The 20,351-nt window shown below is 41.0% G+C and overlaps 1 protein-coding gene across 1 annotated transcript in view; it reads right to left on the bottom strand.

The window, feature by feature from the left end:
• Positions 1-19,814, bottom strand: part of pmepa1 (prostate transmembrane protein, androgen induced 1) — a 35,365-nt gene extending 15,551 nt beyond the window's left edge. Inside the window, exon 1 of the mRNA XM_017429214.3 lies at positions 19,442-19,814. Within this exon, the coding sequence (XP_017284703.1) occupies positions 19,442-19,529 (88 nt within the window). The 5' untranslated portion in view covers positions 19,530-19,814. The remainder of the gene's footprint in view (positions 1-19,441) is intronic.
• Between the last annotated feature and the right edge of the window lie 537 nt (positions 19,815-20,351).

Here is a 20,351-nt window from a genome sequence, read left to right as displayed (position 1 = left end):
GGGGGGGGGGGGGTCAGTTATCATCCTTTCTCAAGTTTCTACCCATCTTTGTTCATCTTTCATTATTCTAAAAATGGAAACACCACTCGTCTCCGCGCGTCTCGTCTGATCCTGCAGACGGGTTTTACTCGAACCTCGACTCGCCCTGAAGGAGGAAAAAAGGTTAAAAACCAAAAACTGATAAAAATCTGAAGCTCAGCTGATGAAGATGCAGACATTTTTGGAAAAAGCCACAATTGTTTTGGAGAAGAATCACATGTTTCTGCTGACATCTGATATTATTAATGATCGAGACCCAAAACTGATTCAGATTTATTATCAATCAGTTTCCCAAATAAAACATGAATTCAGATTTTTATTTCAACGCAAAACTGTTGATTTTTTTGGCTAATATTAAGCACAAACTGACAAATTTGACCTATTCTGTCCAAATAATTCAAACACTCCAATAACCCTAACCTTAGTACTAATAAGATACAAGTATTATTGTAAACCTTTAGGTAAAAGTATAACTTATTCATTACGTATTCATTGCAAAGTCCAGAAGATCAGTGAAAAATAAATCTGCACAATATTTTTCTCACATTGTTGGTTAATCTGTTTTTAAATTTAACATTTCAAAGCAAATGTTGCCAACTCCCACGTGCATTTATTTACCTACAGAAACAGCTGAAAACAGGTCGTATTTCTGTTCAAACAACATCGATAATAACCGTCTAACAGTCTAGGAGAAGTTTTACAAAAAAACCCACTTGTGTTTAAATATCGAGCTCTGTCTTTCTGGTCCTTCATCGCCCCCAATATTGATCCCCAATATTTATTCTTTGATCTTTCTTTGTTCTTCTGCGTTTAGCTTCAGATTCGCTCTTTTAGTTCCACCTAAACATCTCTGAGATTCGACACTTGTCTTCTGCCGCCATATTGGTTTAGACCTTATCCTAACGTAGGTCAGTGTCTCGGCTCAAACTTCCACAGAGTTTTCTGTGGATGCTTTGTTTACATTGAGTGCAGACCTGCACTTCAGATTTGAACATCAATAAATCTGGAAAACTACTGGAGTAAACTCTTTCAAACTGCACCACTTGATAAAGTTCAGGATAATATTAAAGTACCTTTAATATCATGGCTTAGAGTGTGTTTCTGCCATGAGAAACATGTCAGTGTGCTATAAAGTTTTAAAGTGCTGATAGTTCATCAAACTGTAAACACAACTGCTGTTTTCATTCTGATTTACCATCTCCACAGATTTAATAACCATCAGCTGTTTGTGATGAAACAGAAGCAACACATGAAATACATTTAGGGAATGATTGGTGTTCAGCATGTGAAAAACAAGCCTGGGGGGGAAGCGGGACGAAGAGGAGCGGCGAGGAGCGGCGAGGAGCGGCGAGGAGCAACGAGGAGGCGTGTCTGCGGGGAAAGTAGTTCAGCCTGAGTGGAGGCGAGGACAGGCCGGCATTATGCTAAATTTAGCGAGCTAATCCAGGGAACTCCCATGTTCGACTGTGAGTCCCATCTGCACCACAAGCCGAGCTAACGCTAGCTGAGAGTGGGCCACTGGCTCCGAGCGGACTAAATACCCCCACAGAGCACGGCCGTGACCTCTGACCTCTTCACCTTTCAACTCCAAAGCCCTGCTGGATGATCACACATTTGACTGCTTCTTCTTTAAGACGTGATAATAAAAGAAAACATTTAAATTTGTTAGTTTGAGGAATCTGGAGCAAACCAGAAAGGACAATATGGCCTTTTATTTTGAAAAGATTGAGCGTATAGCTTTCTTTTATTATTAGTGTTGAGTTTTTCCACTCACAAATATGTGTGTGTGTGTGTGTGTGTGTGTTTAAAGTACTGTCATGTTATCTGTTGATGTCATATGATTAATTTATGTTTACAGTTTACTTGTTGAATTTAGTTATTTATTTTCTAAAACAGGTCTCCAGCAATCTGAATTAAAATAAGGATTTTTATCCTCAATCATGAACAAAAGCAACAATAACTCAGTTTGCTAAATGTAGCCGCCTCTGACAAACTTTACTTCCTGTGAAGAAGTGAAACTTAATTTTTGTCTTTTATTCGAACAGCAAACATCTGTTTTTACAGCTGCTGATGATCCGTGTGTCGATGAATTGATCAGCAGGCAGAGCGGTATTTAAAGACAAATCTCAGGATATTTTACAATTTCCCCCCCAGCAAAACATCTGAAAGGTCAGCTGCAGAAAAAATTGAGAACAATCTGCTGAAAATGAACAACAGAATAAATAAGAGCTGTTTGTTGTGTCAGAGATTATTATGGGCTGTTTTCTGTGTTGTCATTATTATTATAGATGTTCCTCTTTGTATTCCCAGGTTCAGCGTTCAGTTCACTTCCTGTTTTATTGTGTAAACGCTGAGTCAGCGTCCTTACGATTGTTTTCTGCCATGACGTTTTTTTTGTTTTTTGTTTGGAAACTACTCCTGAAAACTCTGGGCTGTTTTAACCGTTTATATCTGAAAACCTTCGATTTGATCAGGAATGATGTCTGAAGACTTTTGAGTTTTTCAAAATATTGAACTTATTTAAAAAATTAAATCCCCCAGAGAAATACTAATACTAATAATAGTATGTGTTTTGCTCATTTTAGCTCTTCCTCTGCTGGTTCTAGTTTGTAGCTTGTGTTTTGCTAACTTTAGCTTCTCTTCTGCTTCTTTTAACTTAAACTGGTCGGTTTTAGCTCTTTTACCAAGTTTCAGCAGCCAGCTCTCGTGCTGCATTTCACAGAAAATTAAATTTTTCTAGTTCAGGAATCGTTTCCCATCATCATCTGTTTCATGACTTTATTATTCCTGTCAGGTGTTTTTCTCCTTAGTTCTCCGGAGGTTTGACAGTTTTTCTTTAATGTTTGTTAGTCGGTCTTTGTCATGCCGAGATCTTCTTCCTGTCTCTCAGTAATCAAGTAAGAAATCAATTTATTTTTAAAGTCTTAACTTCCTGTCTGTATTCTGATCCACGCCTAAGAAAAGGAAGAGCTGCTGCTGTTGAAGAGTCTCTTTCTACTCCAGCCTTAATATTTTGTTTACGATCAGAAACATGTTTTATTATCAACACAAAAAAAGCATTGCTGAGTTCTCAGTTTGCTCCAAATGATACTTTCAGCATCACATCCTGGCTTCTTGAACGAAAGGTTAAAAATCCAGACTGCTGTGGAGAGCAGAAATCTTTCTGTGAGCAGACCGCATCAGATAAGCGTGCTAAGACAATTATCAGACATTTTTATTTTCAGGAACAGCAGGAAAAACTTTATCTTAGTGTGTTATTGATGACAAAAGGCAATTTTATACATCCAAGAGCCCAACATTTTCTTTCTCCAGAGAAAGAGAACAATCTTCCAAAATCAGAAACATGTGCAAACAACAACTATTAAAACCAAAAACCTGTAAAAACAACAACTATTAAAACCAAAAACCTGTAAAAACAACAACTATTAAAACCAAAAATCTGTAAAAACAACAACTAATAAAACCAGAAACACGTGAAAACCACAACTACGGGAAAAGTCTGGATCAAGTTTATACCAAAGCACTTCCAGTGTTTATGTGGGAAAAAAGCCTAAAGAAAGATGAAGACATTTACATTCATTTACACTTGATGACACACACATGTACACACACACACACACAGCTAGCTGACCTGCAGAGCATTCTGTCTGAAATATATGAAAATCAAACCTCATTATCAGCCTCATGTCTGGGTCTGGGTGTGTGTGTGTGTGTGTGTGTTCCTCATTTTAATTCTAACCAGAAGAAGCTAGACTACGCTTGTCGTCTCATGTGTGTGTCGTCACACACACACACACACACACACACACACACACACACACACACTCTTCATTTGAATGAGAATGAGAAGGGAAGTCACAGGGCAGGTTGCGTCCATGAAAGCTGTGTGTGTGTGTGGGTGTGTAATATGGCTCTGATCCATTGTGACATGAAACATAATCATTAACAGTGTGCGGAGAGTGTGTAGCCACACACACACACACACACACACACATCAGTTACACGTTCAGGCTGCAGCGTTCTGTCCTGACAAAAAAAAAAAAAAAATGAAGCAAGAAGACATTTTAAAGCCTACATTACCTACATGAAAGTTTAAAAAAAAAAACTTTAATAAACAAAAACAAACCAACTGGAGTTTTATTTTGAAGTTAAAGATGTTTCACTTCCTTTTGGGGAGCTTTTTCAACTCAGCGCTGGAGTGAAAAGTTCCACCTTCAGGTTGATGCGTCAGTTTGATTTAGTCCAACTCAATCTGACATATTTTTATTTTATTATAAAACAATGTATTCTATAAATATGGATCTGGCTGGCTGATAAAGGGAACGAGAATTGCAAAAATGTTTGATATCTCACAGAGAAATCCCTCTTAATTCATTATATTCATTAATAACCTTTTTGTTTTCAGTTCTTTTATCACAGCTCTACATCTAATTTACAACAGTTATGACTTAAGTTTATAACAATCTAGTTAGTATTAATAGAAACCACCTTTTTAAGTGTTGTATAATTAATTTATATAAGGAAAACAATACATAAAATAAAAATAATCTTACATTTTGAGAATAGGCCTCATTCTGCCACACTTTAATAACTCAAAAATCTGCATTTTAGTTGATTTCAAAGGTAAACTTAATGATTGATTTGTATATTTGTGCTTTTAATTAATGCTTGAGCTTCAAGCATCAGGAACTAAAAGGTTAATGTCACATTAATGTGCTGCAGAGCTCTTTTCCTTGGCTGAACAATCAATCGGCGCAGAGTTAACATGTTGAACAGCCTGGGAAAGTGTTGGAGTCCAGCAGAGTCACACAATGACACCCAGAGACCCTCCAGACGTTCTCCACAGCCAATTTTCTGCACAATCGTCCCACAGACTGGCTTCTACATGAGAAAGGAGTCAGTGTAAGATGTCGACATATTATGTTTATCTTTAAACTCTGAATAAAACCCTGAAGGCTTCTGGAAACTGACACAAGGAGTCCCTGCTGCAAACAGGAGGGTCTCTTCACATGAGCACTAAAGGTACTTAATGAGGCAAAACTTTAGTCTAAAAATCTTCAAGGATAAACATGTTATTTTCAAGCTGCAGGTGTTGTGTCTGTGTGTGTCTGTGTGTGTGTTAGAGAAGGTAAAAGCCCTTCAGAAGTTTAATTCGTGTGAGATCAAGCTCACAAAAGGAGGGGGATGTGAGGAAGTGTGTGTGTGAGCGTCTGAGCCAGACATGTGTTCCCTCTCCAAACAGTCTTTAGCTGCCAAAACTAAAACCAGCTCAGCCAGTCTTTAACCCCCCACCCCCACCCCCACCCCACACACACACACCTGGCGAGGCACAACAGCGTCTGTCTGACACGGCGCTCGACTTTCTGAAGAAAATCTGAATCAGTTCCACATCAGCAGACAACGAGGAGAAGCTGAAAGCTGTCTGTGGACAGAGCTCTGAATGCTGCTAATGACTTACTGAACGTAGATGAACGTCAATGGGATGAGTTCAAAGTGTGAGCAATCAGTCTGGAGCCTCCATGAAAGCTCTGATTAAAAATGATTTCTGCACATTAGGAATTAGTTGATCTCACAAGAACCCCACCAACATTTACCACAGCATAGCTTTAACCCTGAGAAGATTATGTCACTGTCACATTCTGTAAATCCCTGATTTTCACTCCATCCATCAGCGATCCTGTTGGCGTGTGAGTCGGTTTCTGTGAACCGATTACTCACTACAAACGTGTGTCGCCAGCAGCCGACGAGGACGCGACCGGGACACAGGAAGCAGCAGCAGCGGGGGGACAGATAGTTGCAGACAGTCCAAGTCTTTCCAAAGTCTAAAAACTTTCTTCCAGATTCAGTCGTCTGTATTTTTGTCACTCCTTCAGCCTGGCAGTCAGGTTGTGTGTGTTGTTCCTTGCTTGTTCTCCTCTATATTACCTGTCACACACACCTGTTAACCATCGGTAATCATCCCAGCTGCATTCACTCACTAATCAACCCTCCCTGCAGATTTATGCTTCTGGTTTTTATCCACGTTCTGCCAGATCCTCGTCTGATTCTGTCCTCGACCTGTTCTTTAATTCCTCCTGTACTTCTGGCTTTGTTTTCATTTCAGGACATTTTTTGTCTTTAAACCTGCCTTCCTGCCTGTCACCTGCTGCCTTCATGCTGGGGCAGGGGTGGGCAATCCTGGTCCTCAGGGCCACCATCCTGCAGGTTTTCCTTGTTTCTCTGCTCCAACACACCTGATTCAGAGGTTAAATCACCTCTTCATGTTCTGCAGAAGCCTGTTAATCACCCATTGATTCAGATCAGGTGTGTTGGAGCAGAGGAACAAGGAGAACCTGCAGGATGGAGGCCCTCCAGGACTGGGATTGCCCACCCCTGTGCTGGGGTCTAACTCAAACACCAATAACTGATTCATAAATGAGCGTGATGTGACAAATGTAGCTTCAGAGTAACACGTTCACAACTTAAATCTGTAAAACAGATTTTAGTTTGTGTTTTTAATACAACAATAAGTCAGAATGTTTGGATTTTTTCTTTTTTAAATCCAGTTTCAGGCGGTTTGATCACAAAAAAAACATGCAAAAGGGATTATTTCTAATAATGGTGCAATAAAAAGGTTTGTCTTCATATTGCTGTAAACTGTTAAACAATTAAGGATCTTCTTCTCGTTCTGTGAAGCAACCTGTAAACCGTCTCTTCATCGCTCAGATCCTGTCCTGCAGGAAGCCTCACCTGCTTCACGGCAGCAACACTGAAACGTTCAAAACACCTGGTTTTAAAAAGATCCTTTCCTGCAGCCAGACAGGCCCGATCCTAACCTCGTCCTCTGCGTGATCCAACTCGCCTGTGCTTGTGTGTGTGTGTGTGTGAGAGAGGCAGAGATAACCTCCAGTTCAGACAAAACAAATATCTGCAGAAACCCAAACACGGCTCTCACAAAGCCCCTGGAATGACATGTTGCAAGGAAAGGGAAAAGACTGAAATAAATGAAAAAATCTAACCGTCTGAATATTTTCTGGCGTGTTTGAAGTCATGTTTGAACAAACAGGACATCACTTGGTTGAACAATTATCACATCTGGGAAACATCTGGCCTTAAAAACATAAAAAGTTTAACTTCAGCGCGATGAAGGTCGGATGGATGGAAGAAAACAAGAAAAAGGTTTGGGAAAATAAATCTTAGCTTTGAAATCGACGCAGACGTTTGAGACCTGATCCGCGCTGAGAGGAGGGAAGAGCCAAAAATCTGCTGTTTCAGTCCGACTGTCCAGAGTCCGGCCTGAGGGAGCAGACGGGCTGAGACGGGCTGATACTAACATTATTCTCAGAATGGAAACGACTGGATCAGAGCTCGGCAGCTGTTTTCCTCACACCTTCCTCTTCATCGTCACCTCTGGGTGGTTTGACTTGCAGGAAACGTTTGCAGCAACTTTACTGGAGTTAGAATTAAAATCCAAACTACTGCAGATTTTAAACTCTTTAAAAAATGATGTTTTTTTGGCTTCTTTTGAGCAGAAAGCACTTTGAAAGCAGGTTAGTGTCTTAGATACTGATTTGATGAAAATAAAGACAATCTGAGGCACATTTCCCATCTGAAAAGCCCAAAGCCACGTGATATTCATCTGACGGGGTTCGTACGAGAGATGGAAATCTGAAAAGCGTTTGAAGTTTTGAAAAAGACCAAAACAATGTTGGAAACTTTGATTTATTGGTTTGCTCTCTAGATGAAAAAGATTCTCCTTTTAATAAAAGGTTGGAAAGTTTCTCAGCCCTTCAGAACCTGCAGGTGTTTCGGTTGTTATCTGTTCGCTGGGTTTGCAAATGTTTTGTTTAAAAAGCTCGGGCCGACAGACCGCCTCCCTGAAAGACAGATCTGATATTTTTATTTCGATTATCATCCCTTCAAAGAATGCTAGGCCTTTAATTAACAGGGAAATATTTCTAAACTGAACTTGTTTAGGGAGAAAGTATAATTTAAGTCTTTTAAACTCACCCATCACACATAATTTAGCTTATTTTTCTTGTAAAAAGGATGTGAAGTCCTAATCATCTTGAGTATTTTAGCACATATTTATTTTCACCCTGATAAAATACTGAAAAAGATTAGACTTTGGGGAGGAGGATCCCTGATTTGTGTTTGTTTGAAATGTTTTCCTTCCTTTTTAGTTTTACTGCTGAGTTCATCTCCAAAGAGCAATAAAAAAATGTATTTTCTTCTATAACATAGCCAAAAAAAACAATAAAAATATAGTTTGGGAGGGAACTCAGATCAACTGAAGTTATTAAAGCCAGTCTATGCAAACGAAAAGTGAGAGAACAAGTTTGTTGCAAAATGTTTTCACTTATTGTACAAAAATTCTCAATAAATTTAAGATGAACATTTTTTTATTATTATTTTTCAAGGACTTAAAGATATCTTGGATGGATTCTTCTTTTCTTGGTTGCTTTAGTGACAAATAAACACTAGAACATGTCATGATGACACTTCAGATTCTTCTTAATAAAAGCAGTGAATGTTAGAAAACGGTCGGTCAAAACAAATTATTTTACTGGTCTAACATCATTTAGACACACTGGAAGTTGTGCAGTTGTTCTCAGAGCCACTAGATGTTGAATGTTCTTCTTATTCTTTAAACAAATTAAATTTCCCTGAATGCACAAACAGTGTAGACCAGGGGTCTGCAGCCCCGCAGTCCTGCAACCTGCAGCCCCGCAGTCCTGCAACCTGCAGCCCTGCAGACCTGCAGCCCTGCAACCTGCAGCCCTGCAGACCTGCAGACCCGCAGCCCTGCAGACCCACAGCCCTGCACCCCCACAGTCCTGCAACCCCGCAGTCCTGCAGACCCACAGTCCTGCAGCCCTGCAACCTGCAGCCTACCAGCCCTGCAGCCTACCAGCCCTGCAGCGGTTTCTGCAGTTTTATCTTCAGTTTTATGTGAATACGTGAAGGAAATGTCTGTGACATTATGATATTAATAATATCAGCTTCAAAACCACTTCTTCAATTAAACTTCCAGCCAAATGGAACCATCTTTCCCTTAAATCCAGCAGAAAATTAAACATTGTTAGCCCATCTGAGCTGAGATGCTGCAGGGAAATAACAGAAATCGCTGTTTTCTTTATACATCTTTATCAAAATACAAAGACCTGCCTTTGATAACAAAATAAATAAATACGTTTTTTTGTATGTAACATTCATACAACACCTAATTTACAGCTCTGCATACATTTTATTTAGAAGGAGAATGAGCAAAAATTGTTTAGACACACTGTGTGTATGTGTGTGTGTGTGTGTGGTTATAAGAAGACTGCCTTGTGCATTGTGTGTGAATACTTGAATATGTAATGATAATTAGCAGGAATATAAACAAAAACAGGAGGAGTCTGTGCATCATTTGTGAGGCTGGAGATGCAAAGATGTGGTCCCAGCTGTTTCCTGTGAGCCAGAGGGCAAAGGGAGGCAGACAGAGCCCTTTGTGTAAGCCTGTGTGTGTGTGTGTGTGTGTGTGTGTGTGCGCGCAGGGGTCAAGCCCACGGTCATGAGCATCTGTGACGTGAGTGTGTGGGGGTCGTCGGAGTGGATCAGACTGAAGTGTCTATTGTCTAGACTCCGTCTGAGAGTCGGAACCAGCTGACTGCTTCAGGATTTGGAGAAATCTCAGACAAAATAAATAAATAAGTAAACAAATAAACAGGTAATGAAGGTATGCCAATAAGATGAACTTTTACAAAGATAGTCACACATATAAACATGTTAACACTATTTTTTCATATAATTGTCACTAAATGTTTGTTTAGACTATTCTTCTTTACAAATTTATAGATTTTTATATTTCAGTTTAAATTTTGACTGATTTACTGAGCACTGTAGGATCTTGGCTCAATAAAAAATATCAATTTTGCACAATCAGTCTTTAAAAGCATTACTTTCAGTGAGTGTATGAGATCTAAAACCTTCAAAAAGGGTTGTCTAAAAAAGAAGTGGGGCAATGAAAAGGAATAAGAGACAGATTTTAAAGAGCAGCTCATGCTACAGAGACAATAAACGTTTCAGCCTCCCTTCCTCCCATCCTTCTACTGCCCTGACCCCTGACCTTTGCCCTCCCAGACACCCAGACTGTCTCACTTCCACCCCGTCCTGCCTGCAGATGCAGAGCAGCGATGGTTTTATAAAGAAAGGAAAAAAATACGCCCCCCCATCAACACAATGGTGGTTATTTGCATGCATGTGGGTCTGCTCAGGCTGTTCTTTACTGACAGTGTTTATAAACAGATTCTATCATATATTTAATCTGTTCAGATACAACTAAAGGGTTTCTTCATATATGAAGCCGTGAAACACAGCGGCGCCTTTTAGTTTAAAATAACTTATAATTAAAACTCCATTTGTGCCATTTCTGAGTGAGGTCATTATCTGAGTGAGTTCTGTCTGTCTCACTTATTAAACTGGCAGTAAAACAGCTTCTCATCCTCACTCTGATCAGACATTAAAACACATTTCTCAATTACAGGCTTAGAATTCCTTAAAGGAATGCATATCGCCCGCTGCGTTTTAAATTGTGACTTTAAAGCCATTTTGGTCAAACCCTGTACCGGGTTGACTCCAAAAGTGAACGTATCTCTATCTGAGAGTTTCACTAACATGCATCCACTGGTTCACCAGATATTTTGCTAACGGTACAGACAAACTAACACATAATCTGCTGGCAGTTCAGGCATTTGGATGAGTCAAGCGCAAGAAATTTATTTAGAATTCCACTTGAACACTCACATAATCAGTCTCACAGTCCTTTCTTTTCCCTGTTTAAGCAACTTCAAGGTCATTTTTACATCTTTAAACTGGAGCTGCAGTCCAATGTAGCTGTGGAAACTAGACAGACAAATTATCACTTCTCAGACTAATTAACAGAAGCTACAGACGCTGTAATTTCTTCTTTGCACATAATCAGATGTTAGCATGAGCGTTCCATAAACAACAATCTTATGTCTGCCGTGCCAGAATGATTAACGAAGACGCTGTAATTTAATCAACATAAACAGACGTATTTAGAAGAGCAGACAAGTGGGGTTGTTTTTTTTTTCTTCTTTTCTCAGACTAATTAATGTGAAACAAGAGACAATCTTTTCCACATAACAGTCTGACAGTCCCTGGCTTTATTTATAGAGGCAGGCTGTCGGTCCTCAGACGGCCTCTGTGTGGATTTATTCACGCCGCAGCGCAGACGCACACGGCTGGCTCTGATTTCAGACTAATTAATGGGACAACGTGGGTCCGACGGACTGAAAGGGCCTCAGCTGAGTGCTGTCTCGTATGCAGATCAGATGCAGGGACACACATCCCCCACCCCCCCCCACCCTAAAGAAGTGTCACTGAACTTGACCCCTGCACGCACACCCTGCATGCATCTACATATATGCATGATGAGAGCGTCCTGATGACTTTTCTGGTTTCTGTTGCATGTTTTTAGTGTCTAGACGGAGAAACAAAGAACAGCTGAGAGCCTGAATGAATGAAAGGACTGAAAGGAGCCGAGATGAAACGAGGAAAGGTAGGAAGGATGCAAAGCTGCAGCACATTATTTCAACCCCTATTTTATAAACGATGAAATGTAGCAAACTATTTTTAACTTTTATTTCATTTATATCATCCACAGTAAAGGTAGGTGATAACGTTTTTGCACAAATGTGTGTGTAAAGAAAGTAACCCCTGGATCTCCATCTACAACCGATTAAATTAAAGGGTCAACCCAATTCAAGATGGCTACCACATTAGGAAGCACAAAAAATGTTATAACTCAGTCATTTTTACAGAAAGAGTCATCTACAACACGTAATCTGAGCGTAAAATGTTGCAGATCTTAGTTTAAAGGCGGCGGGGGAGAATGAATGCACGAACTCTTATGTTTTTATTGGCAGAAGTGTTTTACGCCAGATGCCTTTCCTGACACAAGCCTCACCTTGTTCTCCCTGTCGGCTGTTTGCTGCTATAAATGTAAACATCTCACTGTCAGTAAAATATAGGGCGGGCTAAAGGCAGAAAAAAGCTCTATAGCTGAAGAAATCTCATAAAAAAGCAGTTTGGTTTTCAATTTATTTCAATCATGTGATCAGTGGAGTGGAACTGCTGAGGAGAGAGGAAGTGGATAAGAAAGGAAGGAATTTAGGAAGGCAGGAAATGAGAACATCAAGTTAAAGCAGGATGTGAGCTTTCAGGAGCCAGTTTTCCACTCATGCTGCTGACATGCCCTCGAGCAAGGCATCGGACGCAGCTTCAGCAGGAATCTTTCAGCGCCCTGTTTGATCTGGAGCTGCAGAAACAAAGCAGCAGCTGAGCCGACGTTCTGTTGATGCATCGTTTCTTCGGAGACAAATTACCGCCTGTTTATCGTCCTCCGGGATTAAAGTCTTTCTGTTTCTGGGACAAAGCCAGCTGTCAGTCACAGGAAGAAAAAAACAGCACAAAGAAGGCGAATATGATCCGCGCATGCTTCTGTAAACAGAAATCTGATGCTTTCCTGCAACAACATGCAAATGCAGAACCATATTTCAGATTAGAAACGTTTTAAATCCTCCCTCAGACGAAAATTGCATCACACAGGGTGGCGCACAGACAGACAGGAAAAATAACAGAAACTCGCGTGCACGCTGGTTCTCACACAGAGCATGAGACAGCCAGACAGCAAAGTTTGCATAATAAGTCTAGCAGGTTGGCCAGAAGAGACTCAGTGATTTAATTTCCATGATTCACAAAGTTCCAGCAACAGAGAGAAAGACAGAGGTCAGAAACTCTTCGTCATGAGACACTTTACCTTTAAAATACACCATTATCCAATCATTCTGGAGATTACAGCAACAAAAAAAAGGAGAAAAAGCAGCGTTCAGTGTTTCAAATGTCTGGTGTTCTCAAATACTAACTAACAGAGTGAAGCAGCAGCACTTTTTGGACACTTTTTGGACAATAAGTTGTGTCTCAGCTGCATTCAGGCGATCAAGGACAGAAGAGCACGTCAGCTGCATCGAGACGGCGTTTTGCAAGAAGTGGAATTATTAAACATCATCTCCGTCACGCGGCAGCTGCAGCTCAGACAGGAAGTGACAAACAGGAAACTCATGTGATTCGGACTTTTACACAAACTGAGTGCTGAGCTTTTCTAAAACTAACTTCAAATACAAAAAGCTTTGCTTCCGTTGCCGTGGAAACCAAAGATTTAAATAAACATCCTGTGTAATCTGTCAGCATTCAAGTCTGTGTTGGGGGACGAGTCTCAGCTACTACCACACCGAACTTTAGCTCCATATCTGTAAAACCGACGGAGTTTTAGCCGTTGCTGGATTAGCTAAAGTCACTTAGCTGTGGCGGCCACCTTCAAAAGTTAATGGGCTGTAGATGCACATCCAGTGGTTTCATTAAATCTGTCCAGGTTGCCAACAAACAAATATATGCACACACAGGCGATTCCAGGAAAACGAGAAAAACGCTGAGTCGTCACAAACATCAGACTCCTGCATCGACAGTTCTGCTTTTTAAAATCTGATATTTTTCCATTAAATTATCTGATGATTGTCTTTATCACAAATCTCCTATAGCTCAATATAATTTACATCCCTCCGCTGATAATTATTGGTTGTACATCAGAATATTTGTGAATATTTAACTGGTAATGATATTTTCTTACATTTTCGGGCTGCATAGATGCTTTTTACGATGTTTCTGCTCTGTCAGCCAGCAAGTAGAACAAATAATGAACTCTAAAGCCTGAAGGGTTTCTAAAAGCTGAACTGGAGAACAGAGCTGAAGTTCCATATGTGTAAAGTAAAGGAGGTGGAGGTTTGTGTCAGCCTGCTGTCGACACTGCCGTATCCTCCGGCCTCTCTGGAACGCCATGACTCCTTTCCTCAAACGAAAGAAGTCAAATAAACACGACTAGCCTCCAGCTGAACTGGCACACTCTCAGACACATGATACGGAGAACATTTCTGCCGGCTGAGGAGGCAGACGGTGGACGTGTTGACGTTAGGGACACATGCAGCAGGAGACAGAGCTACTTGTAGGAAATGATTCGTTGGAGCTGATAGCATCGATGACCTCAGCGCGCAGACACACGACTCGTCTCTGAGTAATGCTGAGGTCATGTGCTTTGACTGGCAACATCTGCAGCTCGGAACAGATGTGTTTTTGCATAATGCTCCTCTCAGCCAGAATACGCTCTTATGTTTGAGGTACATAAAACCCTGCAATTACGACCTGAGAGATCCAGATGAAGGAGGGATGTCAGACAGCTAAATGATAGTCTGGAGGGAGTCAGGGGCTCTGCAGCTCCACAACAAGCACGAGAGGGAGGGCTCTGGATGCTTTTAAGCTGTTAAAGATCCAGGAGATGGGAAGCATTTGTCTTACATCCAGTAACTGATCTGCTGTTAATTCAATCAGAAATTAGCAGCCTGTAAAACAGATCAACCAATCATCTCGTTTCCATCAGCATGAATCGATTAGTCCACCGCAAACAAACCTGCTAATGACAGTTTTCCTCTGCTGGCAAATATTACAGCTACAGAATTGTGTTAACTGATAGAAAAGAGCTCTAACTGTCGTTTGTAAGCTGCATCCTGATGATTGTGCATCGACTCGGCGTCTGGACGGAGGTGAGAGTCACAGTGGGGTCTCTGCAGGATCGGGGTCCTCAATTTCCTCACTTCAATTCAGAACATGTTCACAAATATCTACGCCACAAATTTGATTTCAGGGATGTTGCAGGAGTCCTGAACCCGTCTCCATTTTGTTGCACGCGCCTCCAACTTGTCTCTGCAGCGCAGGAGCTGTGATCTGTCTACAAACCAGACTGATAATAAATAAAATCTGCCCATCTTCATTTCCAAAGTGCAGCTCAGCAGAGTAAATCATAAACACGAGGGCGGCTGCCGAGGCTGGACGATGTGGGGAACAGAATAATGTTTGTTTCAGAAAAGAAACATTTTGGATTCCTGACATAAAGAAAAGTCTAACGTGTCTCTGACTGGCATTAATTAGAGGACTGAGCAGCATCATGATTTCAACATTAACAGATGAATAGTAATGAAATCATGAGGACAGTAAAGATTCTCACCTTTAATTATAATAACAAAATGTTGGGTAATTTCACTGCAGGCAGGCTCTCTCACACACATTGCTGCTGAATTTGAATGCAGTGAGTTTTTTTGTGTTTTTGCAGTNGGGGGGGGGGTTCAGCTTTGTTTAAAATTTGCATTTTAAATTGAATCATTACTTGTGTGTTTTACATGTATTTTCAGTTGAAACGGCCTAAAATCACCCGGATCTTCAGTTTATCTGGTAACTGACTGAAGACGAGCCCGAAACGACACAACGAATCACATTTCAGCGTTTTCCAAATCTTCTGAGGTAGAAATTTAAGGAACCCCTGTTTTTTTATCACGTCCCGCTTTGATCAGCACGTCTCACATGAATAACGTGGATTATCTTGTGTTTTTACGGCGTCTTTGATGTTTCCTGTCACACTCCAGCGCAGGCTGCCCAGTACGTCTGCACCGGCTTAAAAATAATCTTGTTTCTTCTAATAAAGGCCAATGCATCATTAGTTTCAGTCTGTCAACTCCTACATGATTTTCAGCTCAGCAGAACGCTTCTCTCCTCCTGCTTCCAGAGTTGCAACATATCCCCTCGCTCCGTCTCCTCCTTTGGTTTATCTGTTTCCCTCCTTCTGTCCTCCAGACTAAACATTCGGTCTGTTTTCAGTCTGGCTGCAATCTAATCTCATCTCGCTGTTACAAGTTGGGGCAATGACCTATATCACCATCCGACGATGCAAGATCCAGTTGGATATGCTTTAATGCTCTTTAACTTTGATGTCTCTGTGTTCTTTAAGCATGCATACTATTCATTTCTCACACAGATAACCGAACATGACTCACACTTCGACGTCTTGGACGAGCATAAAACAAATTCTGACATCTGAGATCCAGGCAGGGAGAGAGGTGGAAAAGATTACGACGATGACAACACTAAAAACATAAAACACAGATTAGAGGTGGGGTGGGCACAAATCTGCAAAACGAGGCAGCAGAAAACATTTCCATCGGCTTCATATGTACTAAATACAGATTACCACCAAATGGAGTGAAATCCCACTCCTCCAGATGGTCGTCAGATGCCTAACCCATTCAGACATCACATCCCACTCCTTACTGGGACTTTGTTGGGTTTTATCAAACCCACGGATGGAGTCTGAAAGGACCTGCAGTTTGAACAACGTTTATTCTAACCGAGCAAAGAGGAGGTGCAGGAATCGCTCACCTCGGCTTTCTGACAAATCGCTCCTGTGAGTTTTATTGAACTTTACTCGACTGCTGTGGAAGACAGATCAGGTAACAGGCCTGCATGTTGCCATATTAATATCATAAAGGATTCCCAAACAATCACAGACACAAACTCTGCCCACAGCAGGAATTTGTGGGTTTAATCGCAAATGCATGTTTTCACGTTTTCCTAAAATTGTGCAGCCCTGATGAAGAGATTGATTCAGTCCCTCAGTGAAAAGTTTCTTATTATTTCACTTTCTTGCATTGTAACATTCCTGACTATACATTTATCAGATATTGGGGAAAAAAGATGAATTTAACTTGCCACAATGCCCTCAGTTTTGATTTATTTACTTTATTTTTTGACATCAAAATAAAGAAAAATGTGTCTTTTTTGTCTCTAAGTCAACAGACTGACAGTTTTTGCCTCAAAAATCTCAAAATGACAGAAAAACAAGCAGCGACCACATTCGTTTTTAGCAGAAAACCAAAGATTACAGTTTATTTAACTCGCTCACACGATCCCTTTTCGCAAAAAGACAAAGAACAAAACAGAATTTTGTGGGAGAGCCTTGTGGTTACAAAACTGTGTCATTAGGAGTTCATTTTCTGCCGTTTTTTCCAGTCTGACTCAGGTCGTCTCCACGGTAACCTGAAACTCCCGGCAAATAGAAGTTTGACAATCAGCAGCTTATTTTTTATGTTTTATTTACACACTTGGATGGATTCAGAGTAAACTTTCCAGCAGTTAGTGGCAGTTTCAGGAATCCGACCACAACCAGTGGTGACAACATTAATCCCAACTCAGCCCTGCTTGTTTCCAAACTTTTCACTTTAAATCCCAACGATGCTTCTTATCCAGCCTGCCGGGACCCAGGAGCATCCACTTGGGACTAATGTCCCGTCAGAAAGGCTGAATGGGAAATAAATGACTGATGACACCAGCATGAACCCGTCCTACACATGACTGAGTAAAGCCATTACTCACACCGTCTCAGATAATTCCCATTTTAAAACACAAAATATCCCATCAGCTGCTCTGAAAAGACGGGAAATAAAAGTAATTAGTCACTGAGCATCTTTAAAGGCGTGTTTGGGGTAGAAAAGGTATGAGCAATCAATATCTTACCTGTTTTAGTTTAATTCTCACCAGACTGACAAGCAAACTCTTTTATAGCAAATTAAGTAACTGGTTATTTCCAACCGTTAAAAGCAGCAGCAGCTAACTGTAGCACTTCTAGCAGGAGTTTAATATTATTTCTGCCAAAATAGTGGCATTCAAAGAGCTACCTGCAGCAGGTAAGATAATAATTGCTCAATTGGAGAATAACTGGCACAATGATTATTGGAAATAACTGATTCCAGTAGTTTTTGTGAAAATAATGAGGCGTTATTCCTTCTTATTTCATGAAGATGAAGAAATCAACAAAACTTCAGCTCGCCTGTTTCGACAAATTAAAGCTGAAGCAAGACGTCAATAAATCAGCTGGTCAATCTGCAGTATGTTAATCTGCAACAATCCTGGTAATCACATCATTAACTGCAGCTATTCTCCTCTGACTTTCTGTTATTTCTGTGTTTTTTCATCCTTTAGCAGAAAAACAGCTGGAGAAACGATCCGAACAGCGGCTGGAGACTTTCAGACAAAACTATTAATCAGCAACGAAAATGTTCTTCAGTTCCAGCCCAAACAACAGATTTTATTATTCAGTGACTGAGTCTGAGTCAGAACTGCTGCTGACCTCACACACACACACACACACACGCTCTTTTATCTGTAACCTCACAGGATCAGAACTAAACACACATCAGCAGTGAGAAAATGACCCCAAACCTCAGAGGCTGCAGGATTCTTAGGACTTCAAAAATGCTGCATGTAAACACACACACACACACAAAGAGGGATTTCCCGGATGCGACCACACACCTAAACAGCGTGCACGCACATTCAGACGGCGAGGCAGACGTCTGGCTTCACCGGATTGACGACAAAACTTCAAACCCCCTCGTCCACAGAGAAAACCACCTTTTTCTCTGATATCTGGGTACCTGAGTCCTTAAAGACAGCATCCTGACAGTTTCAACCCCCTTCACTAACATTTTACCATCAGAAACCCAAAAATATTCAATTTTTGTCTCTTTCTTTCATGTCGAACAGGAAGCTTGCAGTTTTGGTTCGTTCTGAATCACATGAACCATATTTCTGTATTTGACAGTCAAGAACATCTCTGCAGACATTCAATCTCTGTCCCAGCTCTCTGAGGCAGAATTTGTTGCATTTCTAAGCGGTTTTACCCACCAGGCCATCCAGACCTGGAAGGTCTACAAGCGGAGATGATTTCAGAACCACCAACGGGTCAGTTCTGACTTTACTCTGCTGTAAAAACTGTGTTAATACTTTGACATCAACACGGTTCAAAGCCATGATGAGTTTATTCACCTCACAGATGAGGTACAGGAGAAATAAAGGCAGAGCTCAGTGTTTCATTGGGTAAAATATCACATTAAAGCTCAGCAGCGTGACCGCAGCGGGCCCAAAAACAACCAGAACAAACGTCAAACAACCCATTCAGAGTCCTGTCAGTCACTTTGATTAAATATGTTAAACTTTAAGCTGAAAAAAAACTAACTAGACAAACAAAGAAGCTGTGGTTTTTCCAAAAGTCGCTGTTTAATTATCTCTAATTTATCTTCAGGTAATAACTGCTTGTGTGTGATGTGTCTTCAGTTCAGCAGGAGGTCTCACATCCATTTAAAACGACATGATTGTGAAAACATGAAGTGTTTCTGTTAATGTGTGCCATCTTTAGTTTTAAACAAATAAAAAACTTTAAACGTGGAGCCTCACGCCTCTTTCACCCAAAGAAAAGAAACCTCTAGACCAAAAAGGTTTTAAAGATTTCCTGCAGTTTAAATATGAGCTGAGATCCTTTCAGACTAACAGAGGACACATTTAAGGACCTAAAGCCACTCAGACTGAACAGATGTAAAACCAGACAAGCATCATGTTCTGTAAGTGTAAAAAAGAAAAGCTCTGTGAACTTGTCAGAGCAGACGTGCAGCTCCACAGAGGAAAGGAAGGAGTTACTCACTGATCTCCATGTTCTGGAAGTGTTTGCAGTTGCAGGTACAGGAGACATTGGCCGTGGTGGCGTTTAAAACACCCATCAAGTTCAACATCTACAGCCTCCTGGACGCAGACATAAATACTGAGGAGAGGAGACCGAGAACTCCCCCCTCTCCTCTCCTCTGTCTGTCCTCTGCAGCCTCCGCTCCTTCCTCTCCTCCTCTTCCTCCGAAGATCTCCTCAGCTGTCACTTTCAGGCTGAATCTGTCGGTAACTTAGTTTCCTTGTCCGGGGAAGAGACGCGTCGCTCCGGCCGTGTTTCCTCCGACTGAGCGGCGGCTGGGAGCGCAGAGGGAGTCCTGGAGTCCTGTCTGCTCCTCCTCCCTCCGTGCGTCTCTGGGGAGTTCTCTCCCTCCCCTGTGTCTGTCTGCCTGTCTGCCTGTCCGTCACAACTCAGGCAGGAAATAAGAAACTAAAGATTTTTTTTATTATTATTTCTGAAAGAGCTAAAAACAAAATCTCCGATTTCTGCTTTTCATAATTCGAGTTCCCGCAGCATTCCCCATGATCCCTGAGAGACTAAATAAACTATAATTACTCATAATCTCTGTAATAACAAAAGGTTTTGTTATGAGCAGGGCTGCAGCTACGGGGTGGACCGGTGGAGCCCCAACCCCCCAAAAAATGGAAAAACAAACATCCTTAGAATAAAACAAAGCTGTGGTCCAAGGAAAATACTCAATATGCCTTTAATGGTAATCAGAAGAAATGAAGTTAACTACCAACAAATAAGTTTTAAAGCCTAAAATAAAACAAACTGAGTGACCCAAACTCACTGATGGCTCCAGACAGAAACAACTTCAAACTAAAGTATAATGAAGAACGCTCTGAGAACCCCAGACTTCAGCGTCGTCTCCTGGACTCTAACATGGCTG

Source organism: Kryptolebias marmoratus, linkage group LG4 (genome assembly GCF_001649575.2).
Source record: "Kryptolebias marmoratus isolate JLee-2015 linkage group LG4, ASM164957v2, whole genome shotgun sequence".
Classification (NCBI taxonomy): Eukaryota; Metazoa; Chordata; class Actinopteri; order Cyprinodontiformes; family Rivulidae; genus Kryptolebias; species Kryptolebias marmoratus.
This window is presented reverse-complemented; position numbering and strand designations above follow the sequence as displayed.